At 48.7% G+C, this 25,259-nt stretch overlaps 1 protein-coding gene across 3 annotated transcripts in view; it reads left to right on the plus strand.

Annotated features, from left to right (window-relative positions):
• The first annotated feature begins 384 nt into the window (after window positions 1-384).
• Window positions 385-25,259, plus strand: part of LOC121488220 (putative thiamine transporter SLC35F3) — a 123,024-nt gene continuing 98,149 nt past the window's right edge. For 2 of the 3 annotated variants that reach the window (XM_041750621.1, XM_041750619.1), the window contains exons 1-2: window positions 385-735; window positions 16,017-16,341. In XM_041750621.1, the coding sequence (XP_041606555.1) occupies window positions 660-735; window positions 16,017-16,341 (401 nt within the window). In that variant the 5' untranslated portion in view covers window positions 385-659. Of the gene's footprint in view, window positions 736-1,180; window positions 1,316-16,016; window positions 16,342-25,259 lie in introns of all 3 variants that reach the window. The other variant, XM_041750622.1, reaches the window with a different exon arrangement.

A 25,259-nucleotide genomic window follows, 5' to 3' on the forward strand; every position in this document is an offset into this window, starting at 1 on the left:
AAGTGGAACGCAAGTCACGGGAAGCTTTGCTTTTCCTCTGACTTCTTCCTGTAAACCACAGTTCAGGACTCGGTGCAGGAAGAGTCAGCTCTCAAACCGAAGCCGACCTTGCTTTTTAACCTCCTGAGACACCGGGCCAAGTTCTCCGCTGTCCCCTCCCCTGGGCGGGGGGGGGGGCGGTGTGTGGTGCGGGCCGAGCTGACCGGGGGCCCGGGCCGGGGCCGGGGGCGGGGGCGGGGGCGGGGGGCCGGGGGCCGCGGCCAGGACGGGGCCAGGAGGGAGGCGGGCCCGGGGCTGCGGGGCTGCGGGCTGCGGGCTGCGGGGCTGGGCGGCCGGGGCGGGGGGCGGAGCAGGTGAGCCCGGGGTGGGCGTGGGGAGCGCACTTGGTACGTGACGTTGGAGTTGGCAGCCACCGCCGAGGCAGGAGCTGTGGGCGTGCGTGCAGAGTGGCTGCGCGGCCGGGAAGATGCGCTCGGAGGGGCGGCCCCCGCAGTGAGCCGCGGCGACGGGAGCCGGCCGGCAGCCCGGGCAGGGCCTGAGCGCCCGGCCGCTCGCGCTCTTCCGCGGCCGAGGCCGCCGGGACCGACCCGAGAGGCGCGCCCGGCCGGCCCCAGGATGTAGGCGATCGCGGCGGCGCTCCTGCAGGCGGACGGCTCATCATGAAGAAGCACTCGGCCCGGGTGGCCCCGCTCAGCGCCTGCAACAGTCCGGTCCTTACCCTCACCAAAGTGGAAGGTAACGGCCGGGGCGGCGGGGGCTGGCAAGAGGTCTGTGCACCCCGGCGGGGGGCCGCCACCCTGCGCGGGCTGCCTGGCCGTGGGTGCTGCTCGCTCCCCAGGAACAGCCGCCCGCAGTGCAGCGCCCCATGCTGCCTCCGGGGGCGGGGGGGGGACAGCTCCGTAGCTCCCGGCCGGGCTGTCCCCGTGCTGTCGGGACACAGGGCTGGCCCCTTCCTGCGTGGCCCGGAGCGCATCTGGCAGCCACAGTGGCAGCGGGGGTCTGAGCTCCTGCCCATCCTGTCCTGAGGCACCTGCCAGCTGGGGCCCGAGGAGGGGTCTTGCAGACACTAACCAGTGCTCTCCAGCACCCCCACCACACATGCACAGCCGTGCACACACACACACACCACTTGAATCCCCTGCGTTTGAAGCAACCTCTCCAATCGCACCCCCACCCCCAGGCAGACCAGAGGTATTGCTCCGCGGGTGGAGGCAGGAGATACTGCCGGAGGCCGGGTCCTCTCTCCAGCCCCTCAAGCCTACCAGCCCACCAGCAATGTGACTGCCCAGCAACCTGGGAATGGGCCGGCGAGCAGGTGAGCGAGAAGCCACCAACAGCCTGTAAACAGGTCCTTTCTGGGACTCAGGGGAAAGACACAGACACTCGGACAAGGCTGTCATTCTGTGGTAGTAAAGGAGACCTTCCTTTCTGAAGGGGGCGCAGGGGGTTTGCAGAGACAGAGCACTCTTAGTCCTGAACTGCTTCTAACAGGAGGTGGAATGACCAGTCTCTGTAGAGCTGGCCAGTTTGGCCAAGCCAGGGCTGGGAAGGGGCCACCAGCCAGTGGGGCGGCTGGGGAGGCAGACCCCCTCCATGCCAGACCCTCTTACCCTGAACTTACAGAGCCCAGGGCAACCAGTGTGTAAGGGAAAGCCCGGCTTCTGCCATGCTCTGGGACTACAGCCTAGAGCCCAGACCTGTATCCCCTTGCAAGCACCTATTTTTACAGTGAGACAGAACCAATAAGAACCAGATAGAAGCTAGCAGGACAGTTGTGTGCTCCACATGCAGCCCATGCACTGAGGTCTGCCAGGAGCCATACTGGTACCATTACCCCATCCTGCACATGAGGACTGTGACACCTGGAAAGGTTGGATTGACTTGTCCAAGACCTATCACTAATAGGTGGTGAAACAGGGATGGAATCCTAGGCTCTCTGATCCCAAACCCATGCCTTTCAGAACATTATTCTGCACTACTTACCCTTTTCATCATTTTCTGTCTATAAAAGGTTGATATTTTCCCCCTTCATGTAGCTGTCTCTTTGCCTCCCCCATCCCAATCTCAGGAGAGACTTGGTATCTGTCACTTACACCTGAATTTAGTGCATGTGCCAACTTTCCTAAGGGGCTTGGCACTTCCAAGTCTTCTCAAGGATAGCATCCAGATGTCCATCTGGACATCTAGGGGGGAGAAGGGGTAGATATGTATTTCCCTTGGGGGAGGTGGGATTGTCTACTCACTCTTGGGGACTTTGTGGGAAATCACCCCACCTCCACCTTCTAAGTAAGGCAAGTCAGGCTGCTCTCCACCAGCAGTGCCACTCCTGGTCGTCCGCAGCCCATTGTGCAGGATGGGTCTGAGCTGCACTTGGAGTTAGGCTGGACACGGATGGTGAGGTCACCCAGGCTGGGTGCCGCGACCCCCAGAGGTGCTGCAGGAGGCAGTGAGTGACATTCCAGATCCAGGTTCACTTGGAGATACCTTCCCCGGTTCCCTTAGAGCTGCTGTCAGGTGAGCTTTGAGATTCCTGTCCACGCTGACAAGGTTAGCAAGCCATGGACTGAGTTTTCTTAACCAACAGGTGCACGCACATGTGTGTGGTTAGTGGACAGAGAATCAGAGAGATTGGGGATCAAGATTGTGCTCTTCCTCCTGTACAGTTGGACTTGTGTAAACCATAAATGCTGAGCCTCCATCACCTAGTTTGAGCCCTGGTAAAACAAAAGTAACAACCTACCACAGCTGACTTTTGGGAATGCACTGAGGTAGGAGAGGTGATAATACCCAGCACCTCTCTGGCACACAGTAAATGCTTAATAAATGTCTGGCAGTCCTCCTGTCACAGATTGTCCTGTGCCTTCAACAAATACCTTCTTGCTGTTCTCAAGGAGTACATGTGTGGGGATGGTATCTAGAAGCATCTACATAGTCTCAGTGAAACTAGAAGGCCCCCAGTTCCTGTTTTGTATGGGATCCCTAAGCGTATGTCAGCAGAGGTCTTCAGTTCAGGGCCTGATAAAACCTGCCCTTGGTATGCCTGGGCACATGTGTAGCACTTTTTTCTCTGCCTGTTTTTTTTTCTTTCCTTGGTGTTTTTGTTCAGTTTGGATTTTGGTCTATTTTCTGAAACATTTGCATCTCGTGTGCTTGCTGTGGAAGTGCTGAATCATTTTGTTTTGCCTTGGATGCACAGGGCAAGGTGGTCCCCACACTGTAGCTGTTTCTGTGTGGATGGCAGACAGGCTACAGTGACAGAACACAGCCAACAAGGAAGATTTATTAGGTTTTGGAGTGCGTCTTCTATGGGGAGGCAAGAAGGCACCAGCATGCAATACGTATAAAACCAAAATAGAAAATGCAGTACTTAGTTGAACTTTAACACAGAAAAATGGACAAGATGACTTCATTTACTCAACAAATACCTCATCCAACCTTACTCCATCCTACTTCATGTCCCTTGTCTATTTAGCAAGGCCCTAGAATTACAAAGATGGACATTAGCTTCGTTCCCTTAAGGAAGTTTTAGTCTAGAAAATAAGAAACATTCAGACAGATATATTTTCTCGTATAAGACAGTAAGTTCAGGTTCAAAGGTAAGAATAGAGTGTCACAGGGATACTGATAATTGAGTAATGTGAGGAGGCCCTCCTGAGAAGGAGGCCTTCTTGAGGTGAAGACTTTCCTGAGCAGAAGGACTATCTGAGAAGGAGGCCTCCTTGAAGAGAAAGACTTTCCTAAAGAGGAGGCCTGTCTGAGGAGGAGGACTTTTTGAGGAGAAGACCTTATGAGCAGGAGGAGGCCTGTCTGAGGAGGCCTTCTTAAGTAGAAGACTTTCCTGAAGAGGAGGAAGCCTCTTTGAGAAGGAACTTTCTGAGGTAGAGGTGTTGTAATTGAAGTGAGAAAACTTGTTAGGCACAGAAGGGCGGGAAGGCTGTTTCAGGCAGAAGGAATGGTGTATGCACAGGCTTGGCCAGGAAGCATGAGGAGAGAGCAGCTGGGCCCCAGTTAGGGCTTGAGTCTTGAAAAGTGGTTTCCAGCCAGGTTGATGGCATCTGTCCCATCTTACAGTATATCTTGTTCTCATATCTTTTTCCTCTCCTTCCCATCGGACTCAGACACTGAATATCGATCAGTAACACATCTCTAGTTGAGGGATCATCTATGTTCACCACCAGCTAATCCACATTCGATGCAGTTACATTCAGTAGGAATCAGTAGTTGAACACAGTACAATACATTTCCCCAAGAGGCAGGCAGCATGTAGTAAGATGGGAAGAATGAGGGCTTTGCAATGAGATAGACCAGGTTTAGTGCCCGCCTCTCATGCTGAGCCAAGTAACTTTGGCAACTTTGGCGAGTGATTGAAGCTCAGTGGGAATGTGTTCTCGCATATGGAAATGAGCGTGACTAGAGAGTCCCTCTACCTATGAGAATAATCTTTTTTGCTGATGAGCCTACCATGTTGCAGGCACTTTGGGGAGATTGCTACCCTATTGCTATTTCTCCCAAAGGAAGGATAAGCACCCCAATTTACAGACAAGGAAGCTGAGTGTCGGAGAGATCATTCATGCAAGGTCATGCAGTTGGACAGCAAGTGGCTTCATATCCGTATCTACCTGGCTCTGAATGTTGCAACACCATTGTACAACTGCATTCCATTTGAGGAGCAATGAGAAGTACATCTGCTTCTGGCACTTTGCAAGTGCTAAGGAAGTTTGCTCACTGAAGCTCCCCCACTTCAATATGATGTAGAAGTCTGGATCGCCCGGGGGGCTCACTGTTTTGTGGGCTCATCCCCGTGGCTCCCTGCTGCTGATATTCTTAGGACCTCTGCTCCTGGGACAGTTGGCCTGTCTCAGCCACCTCCGGTGGAGGTGTGACTGCTTTGTTTCTATTAATGGGGTAGGGCTGTCATCCTGGGATGCTCCATTATTGTGTAAGTGGAGACGAGGCCTGTTAGTCCAATCTGAGAGGAATCTTGAAAAATATGCTGCCAGAGTGTTCCTGTACCCAAAAATGTTTCCCAGATTGGATTGTCCTAGACCTGAAACCTCAATAGCCAAAGTCACTTACATGTTGAACAAATATGTTACCTACTCAGATATTACTGAGGATGAACCAGATATTATTGAAGATGCCCAGGGGAGTAAATAATAATCTTTGACTCAACAGAGCTTCCAAAAGGTGAGAAACGTCACAAATGCATACAAATAACAATTACATGTTGGAATCTAATTTTTTTTTTTTTAATTCCATGAAAGGGTTGTAAAATAAATGGTGTGTTTCAGCAGAGGGCGAGCTCACTTCTGGCTGGGACACAGATGGCCACTATGTAGCTCCCTTGCCACCATTCCCTTCTGTTTTGCCAAAAAGACATCATCAAACGACCATCTTTCCTACTGAGCCTGGATATGGCATCAGCATCCTCCTTACCACCAAGACCCTGGTGATGGCCTTATGATCTTTGGAATTGGACTTCCACATGATCAGGGTGGCATGCTAGAGGTTTTCCTGTGCCCTCAATGTCGTGGGCGGGAACTATGCACACCTGGCAGAGGCAGCTCACGGACACAGGTGCAGAGCCGGAAAGGGCAACCTGCCAGCCATCTGCTGGGGCCCGAACTCCCATTATCTGCAGAAGTTGGGGGATGAGGGAATGGGCCAGGGTTCGCAGGCCTCCTAAATGCTGGGCTCAGGAGAGTAGACTGAAGCAGGGAAGAAGGGGAAAGCCTTAGAAGCAGGGAGAGACTCCATCAAAGTCTGGGAACATTGGACAGTCTTCTCTAGCTGCCGTGTTCCAAATGGGTCATAAAGTCTCTTTCAACTGTCACAATAAATATTCTTTTAATAAAGGATGTTTAGGATAGAATCAAAAAGACCAAAGTGTCTCCCAGATAGAGTTGCAGTTGGAGCCTGGAAAGGGAGCCAACAAAGACAGCTCTAAAGGTTAAGCTCAGGGAACAGAGTTGCCATTAACAGCAACTGTAACCACAAGGGTGGGAGGGAAGCACACCGGTGAGGGAGACACTGGAAGTCAGACTTAGATAGGCTGAGCCAGAGCCTTGGGCAGTGGCTTCAGGTGCCCCTGTGGAGCAGGCCAAGAGGTGGAGGAAGAGGTGGTGAAGGCCAAGTGACTGATGCCATGAGAGATGGCTCTGTGGAAGCCAGTGGGCAGCCGCAGCTTCCTGACAGTCGCAGGTGACCCGGAAAACAGGGCAGGCAGGAAAGAAGTCTGATGGGCAGGACCAGAGGACCCACATCATATGGCAGCATAGAAACCACGGGAAGAAAGCCGAGAAAGAGGGGAGTGGAATGTGGTGTCAAATCCAGCCAAGGAGAGCGGTTTTGCAGAAACCATTTTTTTTTTTTAAGATTTTATTTATCCATTCATGAGAGACACACAGAGAGAGAGAGAGAGAGAGGCAGAGACATAGAGAGAGAAGCAGGCTCCCTGCAGGGAACCCAATGTAGGACTCGATCCTAGGGCCCTGGGATCACAACCTGAACCAAAGGCAGACACTCAACCACGGAGCCACCCAGGTGCTCCTGCAGAAACCATTTTAAGTGGGTGCTGGTCTGCAAGCCAAAGGGCAAAGGGTGAGTGCTGGATGAGGGAGAGGAACAGCAGTTGTGGATAGCTGGTTAAAGTGTTTGGAAGTGAGAGCACCTCTACGGCTTCAGAGTTTTGAGAAAGCAGGCATTGCAGTAAACCAGAGGAAGCAGAGTCCAGCCCAGGTGTGAGGCTGCCCTGAGAGAAGGGTGGTTGACTCAGCAGTGTACTAGGAAGGGGAGAGGGTGAGGGGCATCGGAGGGGTGGGGGGGATGCCTAAGACTAGAGAAGGGGGCGGTTGGCTTTGAAAAGGAGAGTAAGAAAATGATGGATGAAGACTCAGAAATGTGGACATGGTGGGGGAGGGAAGTCAGGGACCTGACGGCTTTGATCTTTGTAACGTAGGAAGTGGAATCATCTGCCCAAAATCCTGGATGAGGACTGAAGGCCTGCAGAGGTGGGAACAGGTTCAGGAAAGCTGCATTGGAAGAGCCAAGAAGAGATGTAATTCTTAAAAGCTTTTTTGGCGAGGGATGCGTTTTCACCGGTTAAGACACTGTGTGACTTGGGAGAAGATGTGCGGGGGAAGAACGCTGGGCGAGGGTCAGGAGCCTGACCTTTCCTTTCCTGTTCCCCCACTTGCTAATTAATATACCAGACATGTCGCCTCACCTCTTGGAGCCCTGCCTTCTCTTCTCCGAAAAGATAGGAGATTAGAATAGATCTTCCATTGGCTCTTTCACAGGAAATATTCTGAGTCTATTAAGCAGCTTACTCATTAACAGAGATGGGTTTATCTGATTAAAACCCTTCACTGGCTATCCTCAGAGTGCAGAGCTCTGAGAAAAAGAAACCCGAGACAAATAAGAAATTTGGCCTGTATGTGTATTTCCCCATGCCCAGTGCATGTGTGCATGTATGTATGTGCGTGCGCAAGCACATCCATGCAGATGCACATACTTTCAGAGGTGACTTTGCATTTGAACATGGGGAGGCAAACCCAGCTATGTGAGTACAACTTGCCATGATTCTTCAGCAGCAGGGATCTGATGGCCCCCAGAGAAGACTCCCAAGTGATCGGGTGGTACAAAAAAAAAAAAAAAAAGGTATTGGAAGACCTCAGAGAGAAGCTGCAACTTCCAAGTACTGCCCAGGGCAGGCCTGAGTGTTTTCGTTTAGAAAAGCCTCCTGGCCTGGGGATTAGCTGAGCGACATCAGCCTCAGTTGCTGCAGAAGGTAGAAGATAAAGCTTAGGATGAGGAGTTTCATATCTTAAGGCCAATACCACATTCATCCTTGTTGGAGCACGTTTTGTCCTGCCTGTGCCTGACCCTGCTGAGAAGTTGGTTCAGAAAACAGTGCTTCATTCTTCCAGATTAACTGAATAAGCATCCTCCTGCCATCAGTTAAAATACGGCCTGTTGTCCCCCTATCTGCCAGGGGAGAAGGCCCCAGGGCACTCCCCTTCCTTCCTGCAGAGCTGCAGTCTGCCCGGAGGGGTCATCCCTGCACACAGTCTGCCCTCCTGGAAACGGTGGTGGCTTTCCCTGTGAGCCCCACCAGCCTGAACCAGCCTGAACTCCATCCAGCCCACACACAAGTCCAAGGAATCCTCTAACCCAGGAAGAACCTCAGCAATGGGGATTGGTGTGTATTCACCCGTGTTTGTGTGTGGGTCATTGGTAGCTCACAATATCACCAGTTTGTGAGTACCTCCTGTGCGTATGGAGGCACTGTGTCCCAGATGGCAAGGTTCCTGGGAGCTGCACAGGCCATGCCTGGCAGGGCACACAGATCAAAACTGGCGGAAACACACTCCTTGCTTCCCTCCCAAGGCAGACATCGACTTTTCCTTCCCCAAGGCACACACAGCTTTATTTAAAGCTTACCTGTAGCCAGTCATTTTCTCAGATGTCACATTTGCCTGAGGCTGTGTACACGCCAGGATTGTCTTAAATCTGCTACATCAGGTGGCATTATTTGGACACCTGGGAATTATTGGGGGACCTCCAAGGAAATGGGGAGTGGGGTGCAAATGCCTGTGTGGATGTCTGAGATGTCATTACTGACATGGTAGTGATGGCAGGGGCAGCCGGCCACCACCCCACTCCACCCCCCAAAAAGCAGCCTTCATTCACCTCCCAATTCTGTATCCACACTCAGCAAATAATTCAGGTTTTTAAAAACAACTTGTCAGCTGCTGTGTGTTCTGTCTCTGCAAACTGCCTCCAGGACTCACTTTCCAACAAAGGCATAAGCAATGCATGGGAGGCACATACATGTGAGATAGTATCGAATATTTAAAATTTAATCATTGGTGTGGTTATTTCTCCTCCTAAAAGGTTATTAAAATAAGTTATATGTCATCTGAAGCTTGTTCCCACATCCTGCACAGTGGTACTCACCGTCTGTGCCTCACACCCCTACAAGCACAGCACACACTGCTGGGACATTCCCAGGTAGTCTTCTTGGGCTTCCATAAGTAAGTACCACAGCCTGGGTGACATAGATGGCAGACACTGATTTTTCTCAGTTCTGGAGGCTGGAAGCCCAAGATCAGGGTGTTAGCAAATTTGGTTTCTGGAGAGGTTCTCTGCCTGGCTCGTAAATAGCCACCCCTCACTCTGTCCTCATATGACCTTCCTTCCAGGAGAATGAGCTCTCTGCTCTCTCTTCTTTTAGGCCACGCCAAGTATCAGATCAGGGTCCCACCCTTAAGACCTCATTTGACCTTAGCTACTTTCTTAGATGCTCCATCTCCAAAATGCAGCCACACTGGGGGGTTGGGACTGCAGTGTATGAATTTGGTGGGGAGGACACAAATGTCCAGTTCCTAACAACCCCCCATTCCAGCATGGAAACTCGTGGCTCAGAATCCCACACGTTGTCAGACTCCTCCAAGTTTAAAAAACAGGGTCTGTCCTCTGGAAACCTGAAGTCCATCTTTAGTGATCTGTACTTCCGAGTGGGGTGTTTGGCACCATGACCCTGAATCCACTTTTGTCCAGGAGAATAAGGATGCTTTCCCTTCCTGCTGATTCTTTGGAGTCAGACATGCTTGGAATTGCATCTCAGCCACTCACTAAGCTGTGACCATGGAAAGTAACTGTCTGAGCCTCGGCTGTCCAATCCACAAAACAAGAATATCCTACTGATAACAACATGATGACAGGTGAAAAAAGATCCATGAAATCTCCTTGCAGAGAGCAAGACATGTATACTGGGTATTTACTGTCACTTGTCCCTTTGCTTCCCTGTGCGTGCCCTCCCTTCCCCCCTTACTCAGGGTCAGCATCCAACTTTAATTACGTGTGTATTCTATGTTTTTCCTGTGCCCAGTGCTAGTCAGGAGCATGATCGGGGCCTCACCATGTCTGAATAATGGGAGTATTTTCAGACCCTGAATCCAGAATCCCAAACAGATGGTCTCACAGTATAGGTGGGCATAATGGGTCAGGGTATGAAAAATGGGGATTGCTTTGGGACATCCAGTGCCTGTAATGGCCTATAGTGGATAGCTTCTTCTTCCCTCTTCTCCAAACCACCACCACCACCACCACCACCACACACACACACACACACACACACACACACACACACACACACAAAACAAAACAAAACAAAACAAAACAGGGGCACCTGGGTAGCTCAGTGGTTGAGTGTCTGCCTTTGGCTCAGGGCGTGATCCCGAAGTCCAGGGATTGAGTTCCACATCAGGCTCCCCACAAGGAGCCTGCTTCTCCCCCTGCCTATGTCTCTGCGTCTCTCTGTGTGTCTCTAATGAATAAATAAATAAAAATATTTTTTAAAAACAGTCATATGTAAATTCACTGAGCAAGTATTTAAAAAGTATATGAGCTAAACAAAACCAGAATTTTAGCATTTTTAGGAGATGAATTACACTTGCAAATGGCCATGAACCAAAGCTTTCTTCTGGGCTCTTCATTTTACAAAAGCTACTTAGTTGGGTGGCCTGGTCCTGAACTGGTGTGTGCATCAGTGATCGATAAATGGGAAATGTAGGCCCTCTCCCCTAGGCAGTCCAGGAAAAAAACAAAAAGTAGGCTCTAGTTTTGAGAGCAGCTCTCCACTGTGTTCTGTTTGGACAAAGCTACAGGCACTGAGACATGGGCATACAAGCAATACCATGTGTACTCAATGGCAAGTGTCAATAAATATTAGTTGGATAAGCAGCCCCGAAACATAACTAGTCCACTCAGGAGAAATGAAAACATCAGTCATACTGAGAATGCTATAAAAACAGCATCCACTATGAATGCTATCAGTGAGCATTCCTAGCAGCGTTATTCACAGTAGCCAAAGACAGGAAATGATATATGGATCCATCAACTGATGAATGAGAAGTGTCCATACAGTGAAGTACTACCCGGTCATGAAAAAGAATAAACTATTCTTACATGCTATGACATGAATGGACCCCAAAGACATTATAGCAGATGAAAGAAGACAGATGCAAAAGTCTACATATTTATATGAAATATACAGAATAAGCAAATCTGTAGAGGTAGCAGCTTTGTGGTTGTCTCGGGTTGGGAGTAGAGGTGGATAGTAGCAGGTAGGGCAACAGGACGTGCTTTGATGTGATGGAAATGTTCCAAGCATGGAGAGTGGTGATCATTTCACAATTATCGCCTTTCTTCTGGGAGGCTGGGACTAGGCCAGCCAATGGGCCTTTGATCCCAGCTCTGAGTTCCTTAACCCTAGGAACCCAAGACATGACTTGGGCACTTTCTATGTGCAAACTTCCCAGATGCCTTTTCAGAGAGTCACCAAGGACCTACTTATTCCTAGGGGACCTCAAAAAAAAAGGTTAGTGTTCTCTTGGGAGTTTGGAAGAGCCATTTTATGTGAACTTTAAGTTAAAAGTAAATGCTTTTCTAATTTTTCTTGCTTTCTCATTATAGAAATTGACTTTCACTAAACATTAAAAGCCCCTAATTCATTTTCTCAGGGAAAAGCAGGACTTGCCTTGGTCTCAGAATGAGTTGGTGGCTAAACCAGACCTCCAGCTCACCCATTATGCCCTAGAGTTTCCTCATCCTGAGCAGACACTGTCTCTAGTTGCTGCTGGTACTTGACCCAAGATTGTGAATGCTTTCTAAATGCTGGTAGGAGACTAGTATTGAGTGTGATTTTGCAGGTGGTAGGGCTGATGAATGGTTTCAATGAGCGCAGAGCTCAGGATGGAAGTTCATGCATGGATACGGTTACATCTCACCATGCCATGGAGTACACATTGTGTACAAGAGAACATTTCTGTAGCATGTACACACCTTTTTCTAAAATGGCCAGTGGAAGCAACTCAGGCAACAGAATAGGGAAGACCCCCCACCTGTCAGCCAGTGCTTCTGAATGAATTATGTGGCATAACCAAAAGGAGATGCTTGACTCCAACAGCTTATGTCTGTATGACCATTGAGCCACAGTGTATAAACTACTTTGCATCGTTCCCAGAACTGTTAGCTAAAGTGCAGGGTTAGGATGGAAGGCACAAGGTCATAAATAGAGGGGTAGTTAGTGGGAGGGAGTGTTGGGACAGTGAGGGTGACATAAATAGCATTCCTAGTGCTATAATAATGGCCAGAGGAGCTGGGGCAGGAAATAAGTGTGAGGCTAATTCAGCGGTGATTTCTTGGAGGCAATCTGGACTTCGTCTTTAAGGTGCTATACTAAAGGAGTGAAGTCAGATGCTGAGGAATCTCTTGACTTGCAATTCAAGGTGGGAAGGAAAGTCAGCAAAAGTTTCCTCCACTTGAAGATCTGAGAGGCTTTTGAGAAGGGGTACTGCTCCCCGACTTCACCCCCCGCTATAATTGCTCCTTTCTGAGATCCAAGCGTAAATTGGACAATGCATTGAAAATGACCCTGAGGATGGTGCATGATGTGGGACGCATATGCTGCCTTTCAAATAGTGGAGAATCAGCACACCTGCAAACCAAATTTATTACATCTATTACTCTATTCTTATTCCTTGACTCATGTTAGGTGTTTGTTATAGACACTGGGCACACCATACTTCCTAAATAAAATAAGACATCCGAATTTTCTCCAGTCCTTTTGGCCAATCTGGCTGAATGAGCAAGGCAAGATCAGGTGTCCCAGTGGGGCAAGACAACAGTGGCTCTCGGATCCCACTGCATCACTCGCTGCCCCTCAGCAGACCATGTATATTCCCGACTCTGAACTTTGCTTCCCTTTTTACTCAGAGTCTATTTTCAAGACCCAGGCCACCCTTCTGCTTCATCTGTTTTTTTGTTTTTTTTTTTTTCACTGTTATCACAGCCCACACTGGTCATGCTTTGCTCAGGATTTCCATTACAGCCAAATCTGTTTTGCACAGAATTGTTCTGTAATTCTTTCATAGGTCTGTTTTGTCACTCCCAGACAGACTGTAAGTTCCTGAAGAACAGTAATCATGCTTTATATTTATTTTATTGACTGCCCGGAGCTCTTGGCCCAGGGCAGATGCTTCATGGCGGTTTCCTAGCCAACTGAGATGTTCCTACAATATGTCACACTGTTTGTAGCCCTCTGAGACTTACAAAGCCCGTGCCTTGCATTCAGTTAAATGAATGCTGGATGAAATAAAATACGATCCCAGTTTTGCTGTGTGTGTGTGTGTGTGTGTGTTACAAAGACACAAAAGACTGGGGAAAATGCAGCAAAATCTCAGTAGTATTATCTTTGGGATACTCAGATTAGTATGTATTCCTTATTATTTATGCTTTTCAGTACTTTTGTAAATAAAGAATATTTTTAGTTTATGTGAAGTAGATCCACTCTATCAGAAGTATTAGGAATGAATGAGGTAATGAAGTTGGTAAATAGTTATTATTATCATAATAAGCTCTGTACAGTGAAGTGAAAAACTTGCAATGAATTCAGTTTGGATGCCTAGGATTCTTTGTGGGTCTATTCCAGTGTTTCCCAAAGTGTGTTCCAAAGGACACCATTCCTACCACAGGTGTTACATTTAAATAGTATGGAAAATAGGGGCTCCAGGGTGGCTCAGTTGGTTAGAAGGCCAACTCTTAATTTGAGCTCAGGTCATGATCTCAGGGTTGTGAGATTGAGTGCCACGTCAGGCTCCGTGCCCATCACAGAGTCTGCTTGAGATTCTTTCCCTCTCCCTCTGCTCTTCCCCTGACTCATGAGCGCACACTCTCTGTCTCTCAAATAAATATTTAAAAATAATATGGGAAACACACATTCTGTAGCTGTGGAAATTCACAATGTCCATTAACCCTGCTATTCCTAAAGCAAAAGAACCTGGCTCTGATCTACATAGAGTTTTCCAAACTTTTCTGATCATAGAATCTTTTTTCTTATAGTGCCTGTTAACATGTTGGGAAAGCATTCTTCTACCTGATTTTTAAAGAATAGCATATATTTTTAGTTTTGAATGTCTTTATATTGTTTGTGTATTTTTAATTTTCCCTTGGTTAAATGTTTCAAAAGGATGACAAAGTTAAAAGTATAACTTCTTTATTCCAAATCTATCACAGTATCACGTGATTTGGTGATTATTTCTGACATCATAACAGTGCACAACATCTGTCATCGCTTAATGCTTTAAGTTTTAAAACTATATCTACCACTAAATGAAAAAAAAAAAAACAAGCCACAAGTCTGAATTTACTCACCCTCCTCCATCTTCAGTAGGAAGTTACCCGTGTGAAACTGTATTTTATTTTTCCACAGATTTTTCATCATCTCCATAATCATCTTTTCCATATGAGTTTTTGGTAGTGGTAATGATAGTTGAGAGATTACCCCCAGCACTGCTGGGAAATTATCCCAGTAATAAAATGTCTCAGGGCTAACCCACGATGTCAGGTAATACAGTGTATAAATTGAAATGTGTGTGCTTCTATCTGAAATTGAATGTGCCTGAAGTTGTGGGGATTCACTGGGAATGAAGACAAGACATCCTAGTGGGAGGGCATAATGCAGAAGGATGGGAATCTGCTTTGCTTTTGCCCTTCTATGGTTCTCCTGTCCTCCAGTCCATGACAGAAACATACAACTTGCTGGAAGCTTGGAAGGCAGTTAGACATTTGATTTTCCAGATGCTCTCTGGCTATCATATATACTCACATGAGAAGTAAGAGGAAGAAGGAAGTTAAACATTAAAAAAGCAGGTAAGGAAGCACAATATAGGTAGTGTCAAGTAGGATTTGGGCTAGTAAAGGACATGATCTCCCCTTGACTAGCCATGTGAGGTTTGGGATTACCTTTGGCTAAAAAAGGTACAGCTGGGCTGGCAATTTATAATAGGATTAGCTAACACCTGTATAATAGGCTACTCTAAGGATTGTACCTCATGGAATTATTTTGTTTTAGAAAGTATGATATACAAAGCTCAGTTTAATGTCAAACAAAATATAGAGAGTATGTTTGACCCCAGTATATTTTGCACTATCCCCCGTACCCCTGTGGTGGAGACAGCCTGTTAGCACTAGGTGCCCCTGTTTAGCCCAGTGCCAGGGCAAGTGCATGATCTCCTGGAAATTTATGTCTGTCCCTGGTTACACCCTATGCAAGTTTCAGTTCTGTTTAAATTTCCAACTGACTGACATGCACACACAATCATGAATGAAAACCAAACAGTGGAAAATAACATCTTCTCACCTCCTCATGTTCTGTGGGAACAGCACTGCCGCAGAGCCCCACTGCGGGCTGCTGCCTGGTTTCCAGAAGTCACATGGCTTGGAGTGGAGTGTCTGAGGCCTTCTGCAGCACCCGCTGCCAGAAGCTGTGGTTTTTAAGTAACACTTGGAAGTAGCACTGAAGGCCATCAGCAGGAAGATGAAACAAATAAAGGGATAAGAGAGGAAAGTCTGTTTTGGCTATGCACGCAAAATAAGATGAGCTTCTTGACTCTTGGGCCTTTAAGTAACAGGCAGGAGGAGCTTCTTTCAGTGTCCTGGGAGCTTTTAGAGGTCAGGGCCTAGGACCTTCTCCTGCAGGAATCCCCAGCTCCCGGGATGCCTGGTGCCTTACAGCACAGCAGGACATGTGAGCTGACACAGACCAGAGTGAAAATATTTCAGCCTGTGTGTGCTGGAGAAGCATTTCCTGAACACAAGTGTGTACGTAGATCACCTGTTGAAATGTAGCTTTAGCCTCTGCACTTCTGGAGTGAGGCCTGGGATGCTCTGTCTCCAGCAAGCTGGGGGGTGGCTGCTGATGCTACTAGCCCATGGACCACACTTTGAAGGTCAAGATCCTGGAGGATAACAAAACCAGCGAAAATGTCTTCTGTTTAAGTTTGATTTCAGAAAGCTGCCTCCATAACCCCTCATCCCCTCCCTGGGGTGGCAGGCCATGATCATGGCAGTGTGCTCAGGTGCCTTCTGGCTCCTGCTCACCCCTTGGTCTGGGGCACCGAGGAGAACGTGTGGCGCCCCCCCTGGTTAACCAACCCCTTCTTTTCCCCCAGGGGAGGAGCACCCCCGGGACTCCCCGGGCCCGGCGGAGGCCCAGGCGCCGGCTGGGGCAGAGGCCGGCGGGAGGACGAGCCACCCCTGCTGGAGATGCTCCCGGGCGCAGCTCAAGAAGATGTTCTGGGGTGTGGCGGTGGTGCTGTGCGTGTGCTCCTCCTGGGCAGGCTCCACGCAGCTCGCCAAGCTGACCTTCAGGAAGTTCGATGCTCCCTTCACCCTGACATGGTTTGCCACCAACTGGAACGTTTTATTCTTCCCGTTGTACTACGTGGGGCACATCTGCAAGTCCACAGAGAAGCAGTCTGTGAAGCAGAGATACAGGTAGGCACCTTCCAGATGGGAGGCCCTGCTCTGGGCTGCTCTCCTGAGCACTGGTGCTGCTGTGCTGTCCTGGCAGCTGGTGCTCTGTCGGGTCAGTGGGAGCAGTGGTGAGAGTTCACAGTGTCACTTGCTGTCTGAGTGGGGCAAGGATCAGGATTCTCCCCCAAACCCAGGATTCTCCCCTGTTTCCTATGTCTTCTGCCCTAGGAACTCCTTCATATGAAACAAAAGGCAGCATTTTTTAGAGAAAGGCTGTGATAGGTTCCCAGAAAGTGTAGAACTGGAACAATTCTGTCCCGGGAGTAGCTCTGTTACCACTCCTCAGGCTGGGGTGAGCAAAATGAGCCCATGGAGCCAGGTGATGTGGCTGCTTCCTGCAGCTTACCTTCCCTCATGGAAATGTTCACCTCAAAGAGTGGATAGCTCATTTTCTTTCCAACCCAAGACATTGCCTCCTTTCATTATGCGATTGCATGGGTCTGATTATCTGGCAGTGTGGCTCTCAAAATCAAAGCAGCATCTGAACTTTGTTGACAGCACTTTCTCAGATGGAGTCTATTGGTGTGACCTTCCTTTCACAGAGAAGACAGAAATCCTGACAAACCTCTTCAGAAGTCAAATCATTGGTGTTGACTTTGAGTCCTTACCTTACACCAGTTGCAGGATATCATGGTTGCCCTAATTGGGGGGCCCTCTGTGGACTGTGTCAAGGGTTTCCTGCTGCCCCAAATCAGATCTACTCAGAAAAGAAAAAGGAAAGAATGCTGGCCAATGTGACTCAGTGGGCCCTGGGAACTTAGCTTTGGTCACCCCTGGTGGTGGGGAAAAGATTTGAAAGTTGAAAGCTTCTCACTCCTTCCCCACTGCCTTTTCTCCCACTTCACCCCACCTCACCAGACACATGCCCCATAAAACCACCATGTCCCCTGGACCATCTGCTTTAAGCTTCAGCCCTATTCTGGAAATGAGTAGAAGTCACAAGATAAATGAAACATCACAGGTCCAAGGAGCAAAGAGTTTGGGGGAACAGAGGTCTAGACTCTGCTCGGGATCTGTCTGTGGGAACCTACCATTAGATGTCACTGTAAAGTTACAGGTGGAAGTGTGAGGTGCCCAACTTTTTTCACGGTTCAGACGGAACTTGGATTGGCTCCTTTGGAAGAACAAGTTGTAAGTCAGACTGCTGATTATAGAGGAAGGGGCTCTGAGGAGGTGTGGAGTGAGTCATGAGGCAGCCTCACCCATCCCCTTAGTGGAAAAGACTCTGAGCAATGTCTGGGAACAAGACCTGGTGCAGGAGCAAAGATCCTGGAGCCCAGACCTGGGGCCCAGGCCTGGGGTGTTCTCAGGATTGAATTAAACCAGTGGCTCCCAGGACCAGCCAGAAATTACTAAAGAGGCACTTAATGCATCTCTCCTGAAGAGCAGCCAAGAGCCAACTGAAGCAGATTTAGAAATGTTGATAGGGCCCATGATTGTCCCCAAGGCAAGAGGAACATTAACGGTTGGCTTTTGGTCACAGACAAGAACAGATCCTCAGTAATCGGATGTATTTAACAGCCGTGGAGCTCTGAGCATAGTTTGTTATTAGGAGTTTGCCTTTCTTTAAACCGACTAGAATATTGAGCTCCTTCCTCTTAACAATAAGCTGAAAGTGAGCCTAGGTGCCCTTTCTTGAGGGAGAATCACTGGCTGAGAAGATGACATGTTTTTCCTTGCCCCCTTCTCCCCTGCACACTGAAACAAGGGCTCCCCTGAGGGTAGCACTGGTGGCCATCTGGGACACATGTCTTCCACATGACATGGCTCACCTACCTCTGGACAACGCATGCACTGTCGGCCCCTGGGGCAGGCCCTGCATCCCTTAACCAACTGCCAAGAACAACCCAGAAGGAACCATGCTTGGTGGTGGTTAAAAAGTCCAGGTAGGAAAATAAAGAGGTCACTGAAGTGGAATTAGTTCAACACAGACGTCGGTCACCACCACTTCAGCTCACTGGCTCCCGGTAGAAAGTGTCTGGGAAGGATCATGAAAAGGTTATGGAGGCTGAGTGGGCTGGAGGGCAGGGGAGGGCAGGGCCGGTAATCACAACAGGGTCAGGGAAGCCAGCTGAAACCCTGCCCATTTCTACAATAAAGCTTAGCTCCACTTCTTAAAAATAAATCTTTCTTAAAACCTTTTTAAAAATCAGCTCTAAGCAGAGCTGCTCATTTACCACCGAGTACTGGGTAGCTGGTCAAGCCCCCACACCGCTGGAGGGGCACAGGAAGATTGTTTCTCAGGAAAGGGAGAAAGAATTAACATCACTGACTTCACTGAAGAGGTCATAACTCTGTCACAATCACATTGGGAGTCCCCTAAACAGACTCAGGGATTCTCAGAAGTCAAGGAAAACCAAAATCACATCTCCCATTTTTGTGCTTTTATCAGAATTAGTGCCAGCAAAGGAAAGATCTAGAATCAACTGAGGAGACATGTCTCTGTCTGCAATTCTTCAGCAGGAATCTGGGCAGGAAAGGGCAAAGGTAGAGACCTTTCTTAAAGAGAGGGAGGCAGTGAAAGGAGCTCTTCAGGCTCTTGGGAAGCAATCAGATGGGAGTTTCTTTTCCCCAAGGCCTGTGCTGCTAGGCTTCTTCTCCAGTGTGAAGCTAGAAGAGTCAGCCAGAGCACAGAGGAAGGCATACATTGCCAGGCACAGAGCTCCTGAAACCCAGCCAGCTCACGTGGGATCTTGCTGAAAGGTGGATGCTGACTTGGTAGGTCTGCATGGATCTGAGATTCTGTTTTCCTAAGGAACTTCCAGGGGTATTGGTGCTGCTGGACCACGGGCCACACTTTGACTTGAACAGCCTGGTGTTGTGAGTCTTAGCTACAGGCTTTTAAATGCTTCCAATATGACCAAATGGAGGAACCAAGATTCATGGTACCACGTAGAACTGATGAGTGACTCACTTTGGGGCCCTGGAGATGTTTGAGCCCTGGTCGTGTGCCACTTTCGAGGGAGGAGAGGCTCCCCCAGCAATTGTTTAAGCTCTGGGAGCCTCAAATGCTCATTTGTAAATGGAAGCTGATGACACATGCACCATCCTGCACAAAAGATTGTTGTGTGATTAAATGAGACACTGTATATGCAAGTGCCTTATAAACTGAGATGCCATTAAAATGTGAGGAACTGTCACTGTCCTGTGCTGTCCTCTGTGGGTTACATCCAAGGATGTAGCCCCTGCTTCATTTAGCGACTGCTTCGTGATCTATTTACATGACAGGAGTGGGTCTTAGAGCAAGGGCTAACTCAGCAGTGTCATGCAGGTGTTATTATGCCTTGGAGAAATTAGCTCTAGGCCCTGCTAGCTGCACAGGGCATCCTAGAACTGACCCCAGCTTCTCATTCTCGGGCACTGTCATCAGGAATTAAGAGTGTGAATGTGAAAAACCCCCAGCCCAACCATCGTGGGTTTTCAGTCTCATGCCTGTGGTCCCCTGTTGCCTGCTGACAGCGGGCCACGTGAATGCACCAAGGAAACAGTAGTGCCAGGGACCCAGATAGGCTCTGGCCATGAAGATGCATGTGGGTGTTATAGATACTGCAGACGTAATCGGAAGAGGGGTCCCAGGAGTCTCCTACTGAGCTGGGCACCTGGCGGGGAGGCTGCATGAGGTCCGTGCTCTCGAGGGGTATGACTTGCCATGACAAGAGGACAGCTGCTCAGGTCCCAGGGGCTGCCACAAGCAGCAGAGAGCAGCCAGAGCAGATCTGGGTCTCCTGCACGCTTGTCAGGTCTTCCAGGAATTTCTACCGGTAGTGACCTCTTTTCATGAGCAAACGCTAGAGCCTTCTGCTGTCATGCAGCTGCCAAGAAAGCAAATGATACAGTGGTGATAGATGTTTTTCTCTGCCTTCCGTAGTTTCAGGCTACTGTAAGCTAGCCAACTGATTCCGTTTCAGAAACACTGAGAAACATTCTGAGCCCAGAAGGGAGAAAGGGCAGTTTTGATGCCATGCCTTTCATCTCAAATCCTACCAGGGCCCAGTGTGTACGTAGCTGGACAGACATAATGCAGGAACCATGTGTGGTCTCACAGCTCTGATATCCAAGGTCTAGGAAGCAAAGTGGAGCAGTGGTGAACCAGAGGTTCTTGCATTCTGGAAGTGGCACTGCATGTCTTCTCTGGGTGAGGCATCAGGGACACACAGTGATAAATGGGTGCCCAGTGTGGGAGTCAGACAGGCAAACAAGGTTGGGGGTGCTATGAGCAGGGGAAAAAGAAAAGGGGAGAGGCCAGGTGTGTGGGGCCCGGGCCGGGACGGGAAGGCTTCTTCAAGCAGACAACTGAGAAATAACCTCCCTAAAGAGAAACAGATGGTACTGGACCCTGGGCAGACAGAGTAGCACGAGGAAGCAGAGGCTGCAGAGAGCATGTGAGGGAGGGAGCTCGACTTGGCTGTGGGAGGTAAGTGGGGTGGGGGAAGTTGGGCAGGAGCAGCCCCTGGTGACCCTCCCACACCTTGCAGAGAGGTTTGAATGCTGGCATGAATACTGGTGGGGGAAAGGGTGCATGGAAGGGTTCTAGGTCCAACAGAGAAGCCATCAGATGGAATCTAGAAATACCAGCAGTGATGCACTGCAGAACATGGAGTGGAACACAAGGCTGCAGGCCGGTGCAATTGAACAGACTCATTGACACTTCTCACCATAGGAGCACAACTGAGTGGGACAGAGACCCACATGGAAACCAGACGAGCTGTAGGGAGGAGGCAAGTGGGAGTGTGGGCAGCCAGTGGCTGCAGCGAGGGTGCGTGGACAGGGCAGAGTGGATGGGAGAGCTACAGTCAGATTGTGGCCCAGACCTGAAGGGCTTTGGGTGCTGCTGGATCAAGACCTTTATGCCCTAAGCAGAGGGATCCTTAGGGATGTTTTGAGTAGAGGACAGATAGCATCAGAGCTGCTTTGAAAAAGCTTCAAATGCTTATTCCACAACTGGTTGCAGAGAATGCCCCATTTCACATCAACAGTACACTGACGCTCGTGTTTTCATTTTTTATTTCTTTGTAGGATTCTTTTAGGGATGGGGAGAGAGAACCCAGTTCCTGAGAAAGGCCAAGATTTTGAGTATAAATCTTGAAGTATTGCAAAGCCCGATCTCTTGCTTTGGATGGTCACTTCTTCAGCCTAAAGCAAACCTTTATGTTGGTGAAAAGCATTTCAGTGATCATTTTCTTGCCAAACTCAGGCATTCTGAAAACGGGGGAAATCTTCTTTCCAGGAAACTTTGGCACATGTTTGTGGGCCCAATGTGAATGCTAAGGCATCATCATGGCAGCCCTAATTAACAATGCCCCAGCACATTTCCGGCCTTCCTGGTGCCATAGGGCCTTCCATCTGATGGGAGCTGGTGGGCCTCTCTGCTTGCCCTTTCTTACCCTGAGCCCCAGACATGCTCTGGCCTGTTCTCCCGTCACCAGCTCTCTAAAGGGTGTAATCATGGCAGGAGGGGACTTCCACTCTAGGAGGTTGTGGCTATGCCTTCGGTCATTCTACAAAATCGGCCAAGTTTCTAGGTGCTACAGATACCACAGTGACCAAAACAAGTGAAAATCCCTGCCTTTGTGGAGCTTACATTTTAGTGGGGAAACAAACAATAAGTAAAATAATGATAGGTCACGTAAAGCAAGGCTGGAGGTGCTGAGTGGGGAAGTGATGGTGTCAGGCTGGGGACCCCTTTGTCTGTTGAAGGGACCCGTGGTTACCCCCAGCATCTCCCCACAACACCCAGATCCAAATGCCTGGGTTAGCCCAGGCTTGTTCATTCTTAATTCCTACAAGCATTAATCAACAAGCTTCACCAACTGCCTGCTCTGACCCTGCACCATGGGGCACAGGGAAACAGAAGTTCCAAGCACGTTCTTGCCCTTGAATTGCTCATAACCCAGTGGGTGAAGCTACCTTTGTACCCCTGTATACAGGTGTCAGGTGGCAAGGAGGCCTCCACTGGGGCTCAGGAGCCCTGGTTAAGCCACCAGCTCAGAGGGCCTGAGCTGTTTTATTTTCAAGAATCGTCAACCCCAAAAGCAGTGATATGTCCAGAGCCCTTACAGTTGATATTTGATGTTTTGTTGTTTGTTTTTGTAAATGGTTTAGAAAAAAAATGGGCAAAATTGGGGAACTTTAGTTTTTAATTGGCCTGTGTCTTCCAGTTGGTGACAAATAATGGCAATGGCATATAACCATCTTTATGCCAGGAGACTTTGATCAGGCTTGCTGCTGAGGAAGTGCACCTTCTCCTTAACCTCCCCCCCCCATACAACACATGCACACATGTACATGCACACACACACATACACACATGCTCACACACCATCACTCATGTCACACACGTGCACACATAGCTGTCTGAGCACACAGGCAATGGTCCAGGTCTAAATGGGAAATCATAATGGATCCTAGTGTCAGCAAAAGAAGAAATGAGATGGATGTAGCTGATGTAGATGTAGATTGTCTCTGCCTGTTTTAAAATATCATTTCAAATATTCAAGGATATATTAGTGGAGAAACAAACACAGAGCATTGTCCTCATGACCCAGATGTTGACGCCCTCCTGTTTTTCCACCAGGTCTCCTGGCTCTACAAGGTCCAGCCCTGTGTCCTATTATCACGGTGTGCATAGTTTAGCTGATTTGCTTCTCCTTACATATGATCCCCACCTCACTGATTCATCTCAGCTAGACAGCTGCTGGCTACATCCCGGGGAAATGCAGTGACAGCCAGGGTCTCCCATACATGAGTCCAGAATATACCACAAGTGATTCTTCAGCTCTCACTGAGGCAAGAAGGAAATATCATATTAGCTCCTAGTCTCCTCTGTTCCCGTGTACTTCAGCTCCCATTCTTCCCCTGGTTATCTGAGGTCTTGTTAATCCCTGAAAGGATATCAAGGATTTGTCATTGAAGTTCAGCAGTTTATGGACAGTATGCAATTGTATCTTGTCCTTTCAGTACACGATGAATTCAGCTGTAACAATGTTATGCTTTCCCAAGTGGCTTCATGGAAGTTTTGTAAAAGGTCAGATCCAAAGCTCATGCTTTTGGGATTTGAAGAATAGCAGCCATTTAAGTAATTGCCATGTCAGTGTGATTATGACTCTTTGGGGGGTCCAGATGCCCTAGGCTAGACTCATCAACAAGAGATAAAGTAAAATTGTCAGCACAAAATGCCAGGGCCCTTGTGAACATTTGCAAAATCTGTGTTGCACAGCAGGTGTAGAGCAAGGAGGGGTGGCTTTCCAGAGTGAGAATCCTGCAGCCAGTGGCTCTTGTGGAGCAGTTAACATTGGTACAAGTCAGACGACGGAGACAGGAAGGTTCAGAGGGGCATGTGAAGTGGGTAAGGGCTGCCGAAGGGCGCATGCAGCTGATGTGTATGGGAGACATAGACCCCACCCCATCCTACCCAGGTAGTGTTGAGCCATTTCTTATTTTCCATGTGATTCTTAGTTGTACAGTCAGGGCTAGTAAGCCAGCTCATGGGCATACTGAAATTTAAAAATTTCACCACATTTAGGGGAAAAAATCATCTGCGTGGAGATCTCAAAAGACACTTTGAGGATTCTCTGATCCAACTCATCCATATTATCAGAGGCCACAGATGCTTAGAGAGAGGGCATGAGACCTTTGTTCTCTTCAGCTCCAGACATCTGCAGAAATACTGCCAGAAAGGAAGTAGGTCAACACTCTTTCCTCCTAGGGAAAGAACATGGAGGCAGTGCCCGGGGAGGACGGAGCAATAGTGGGGAATAAAGCCACCAGCCAACACTTGGGGCACAGTGATAAAATGGTAAGAATGCAGGCTTGACATTGGACAGCTCAGGTTCAAAGCTCAACTCTGCCTTTATTTTGCTGTGTGGCCATAGATTGGTCAACCAAAGGCTCCAAGCTTCACTCCTTCTCTGTAAAACAGAGCCCCTAATACTCCACCTCTGAGGGTTGCAGTTGGGATCACCCTTCCTCTGGGCTCTCAAAGCTCTTGTCTAGAGCTTGTGCTCCAACTGCACAGGCTTAAATCTGATAGGATGTTTAAAGAGCCAAACTGCACTTGGTCCAGAGGTGGTGTATCCATCTTCAACTGACTTCAAATGTGAATCCCCAGATGCACACAGACCATGGTCCTTGCTCTCTTCAGATTATAAGGTGAATCTTATATGATGATGAAGGTGATGGTGATGTTGGTGATGGTGGTGATGATGATGGTGGCGGTGGTGATGGTGATGATGGTGCTGTGATGATGATTGTGGTGGTGATAATGATGGTGGTGATGATGTTGTTGTTGGTGGTGGTGATAATGATGGAGAATATTCCAACCACAGATAACTGAATCTTTCTCTTCATGAATATTCATATAAGCCATGTAGCTGGTGTGGAACCCACAGCAGAGAGACCAGTATCATACCCTGTCATTATTTTGGGCTGTCAGGATGGAGGCATTTCTTGGCGGAGGTGAGCTTGGAAGCAAGTTTGACAGGCAAAGGACAGGGAACTATGCGGAATCAGAGCTGAAAGCCAGACAGAAATTCAAGGTGATTCATTTGTCCGAAAAAGCAATGTCCTGTCAAGGTCTTGATGTTTTTTATTTTTTTATTTTTGGAAGCTAAAAAAGACAAAGGGGGGGAAATGCTGGTACTGTGCAGAATACTAAAACAGATGCATGTCATTTTTCTTCCACTGGTACTACCTAAGCCTTTATTGTACACGGCTCTCAGCTAAAGTGGAATGGCCACCCATGTCCCTAGGAACAGACATTATAATGGTTTCCAAAGCCCTTGACATTCTTCCTGCCCCATACTAGCATGCGCTTACTAGTGTCATCCCACACCAGGCCCTAGGGATACAGGGAGTTAACAGGGCCACATGGCAGAGGGAAG

The sequence above is a fragment of the Vulpes lagopus genome, chromosome 3 (genome assembly GCF_018345385.1).
Source record: "Vulpes lagopus strain Blue_001 chromosome 3, ASM1834538v1, whole genome shotgun sequence".
Lineage (NCBI taxonomy): Eukaryota > Metazoa > Chordata > Mammalia > Carnivora > Canidae > Vulpes > Vulpes lagopus.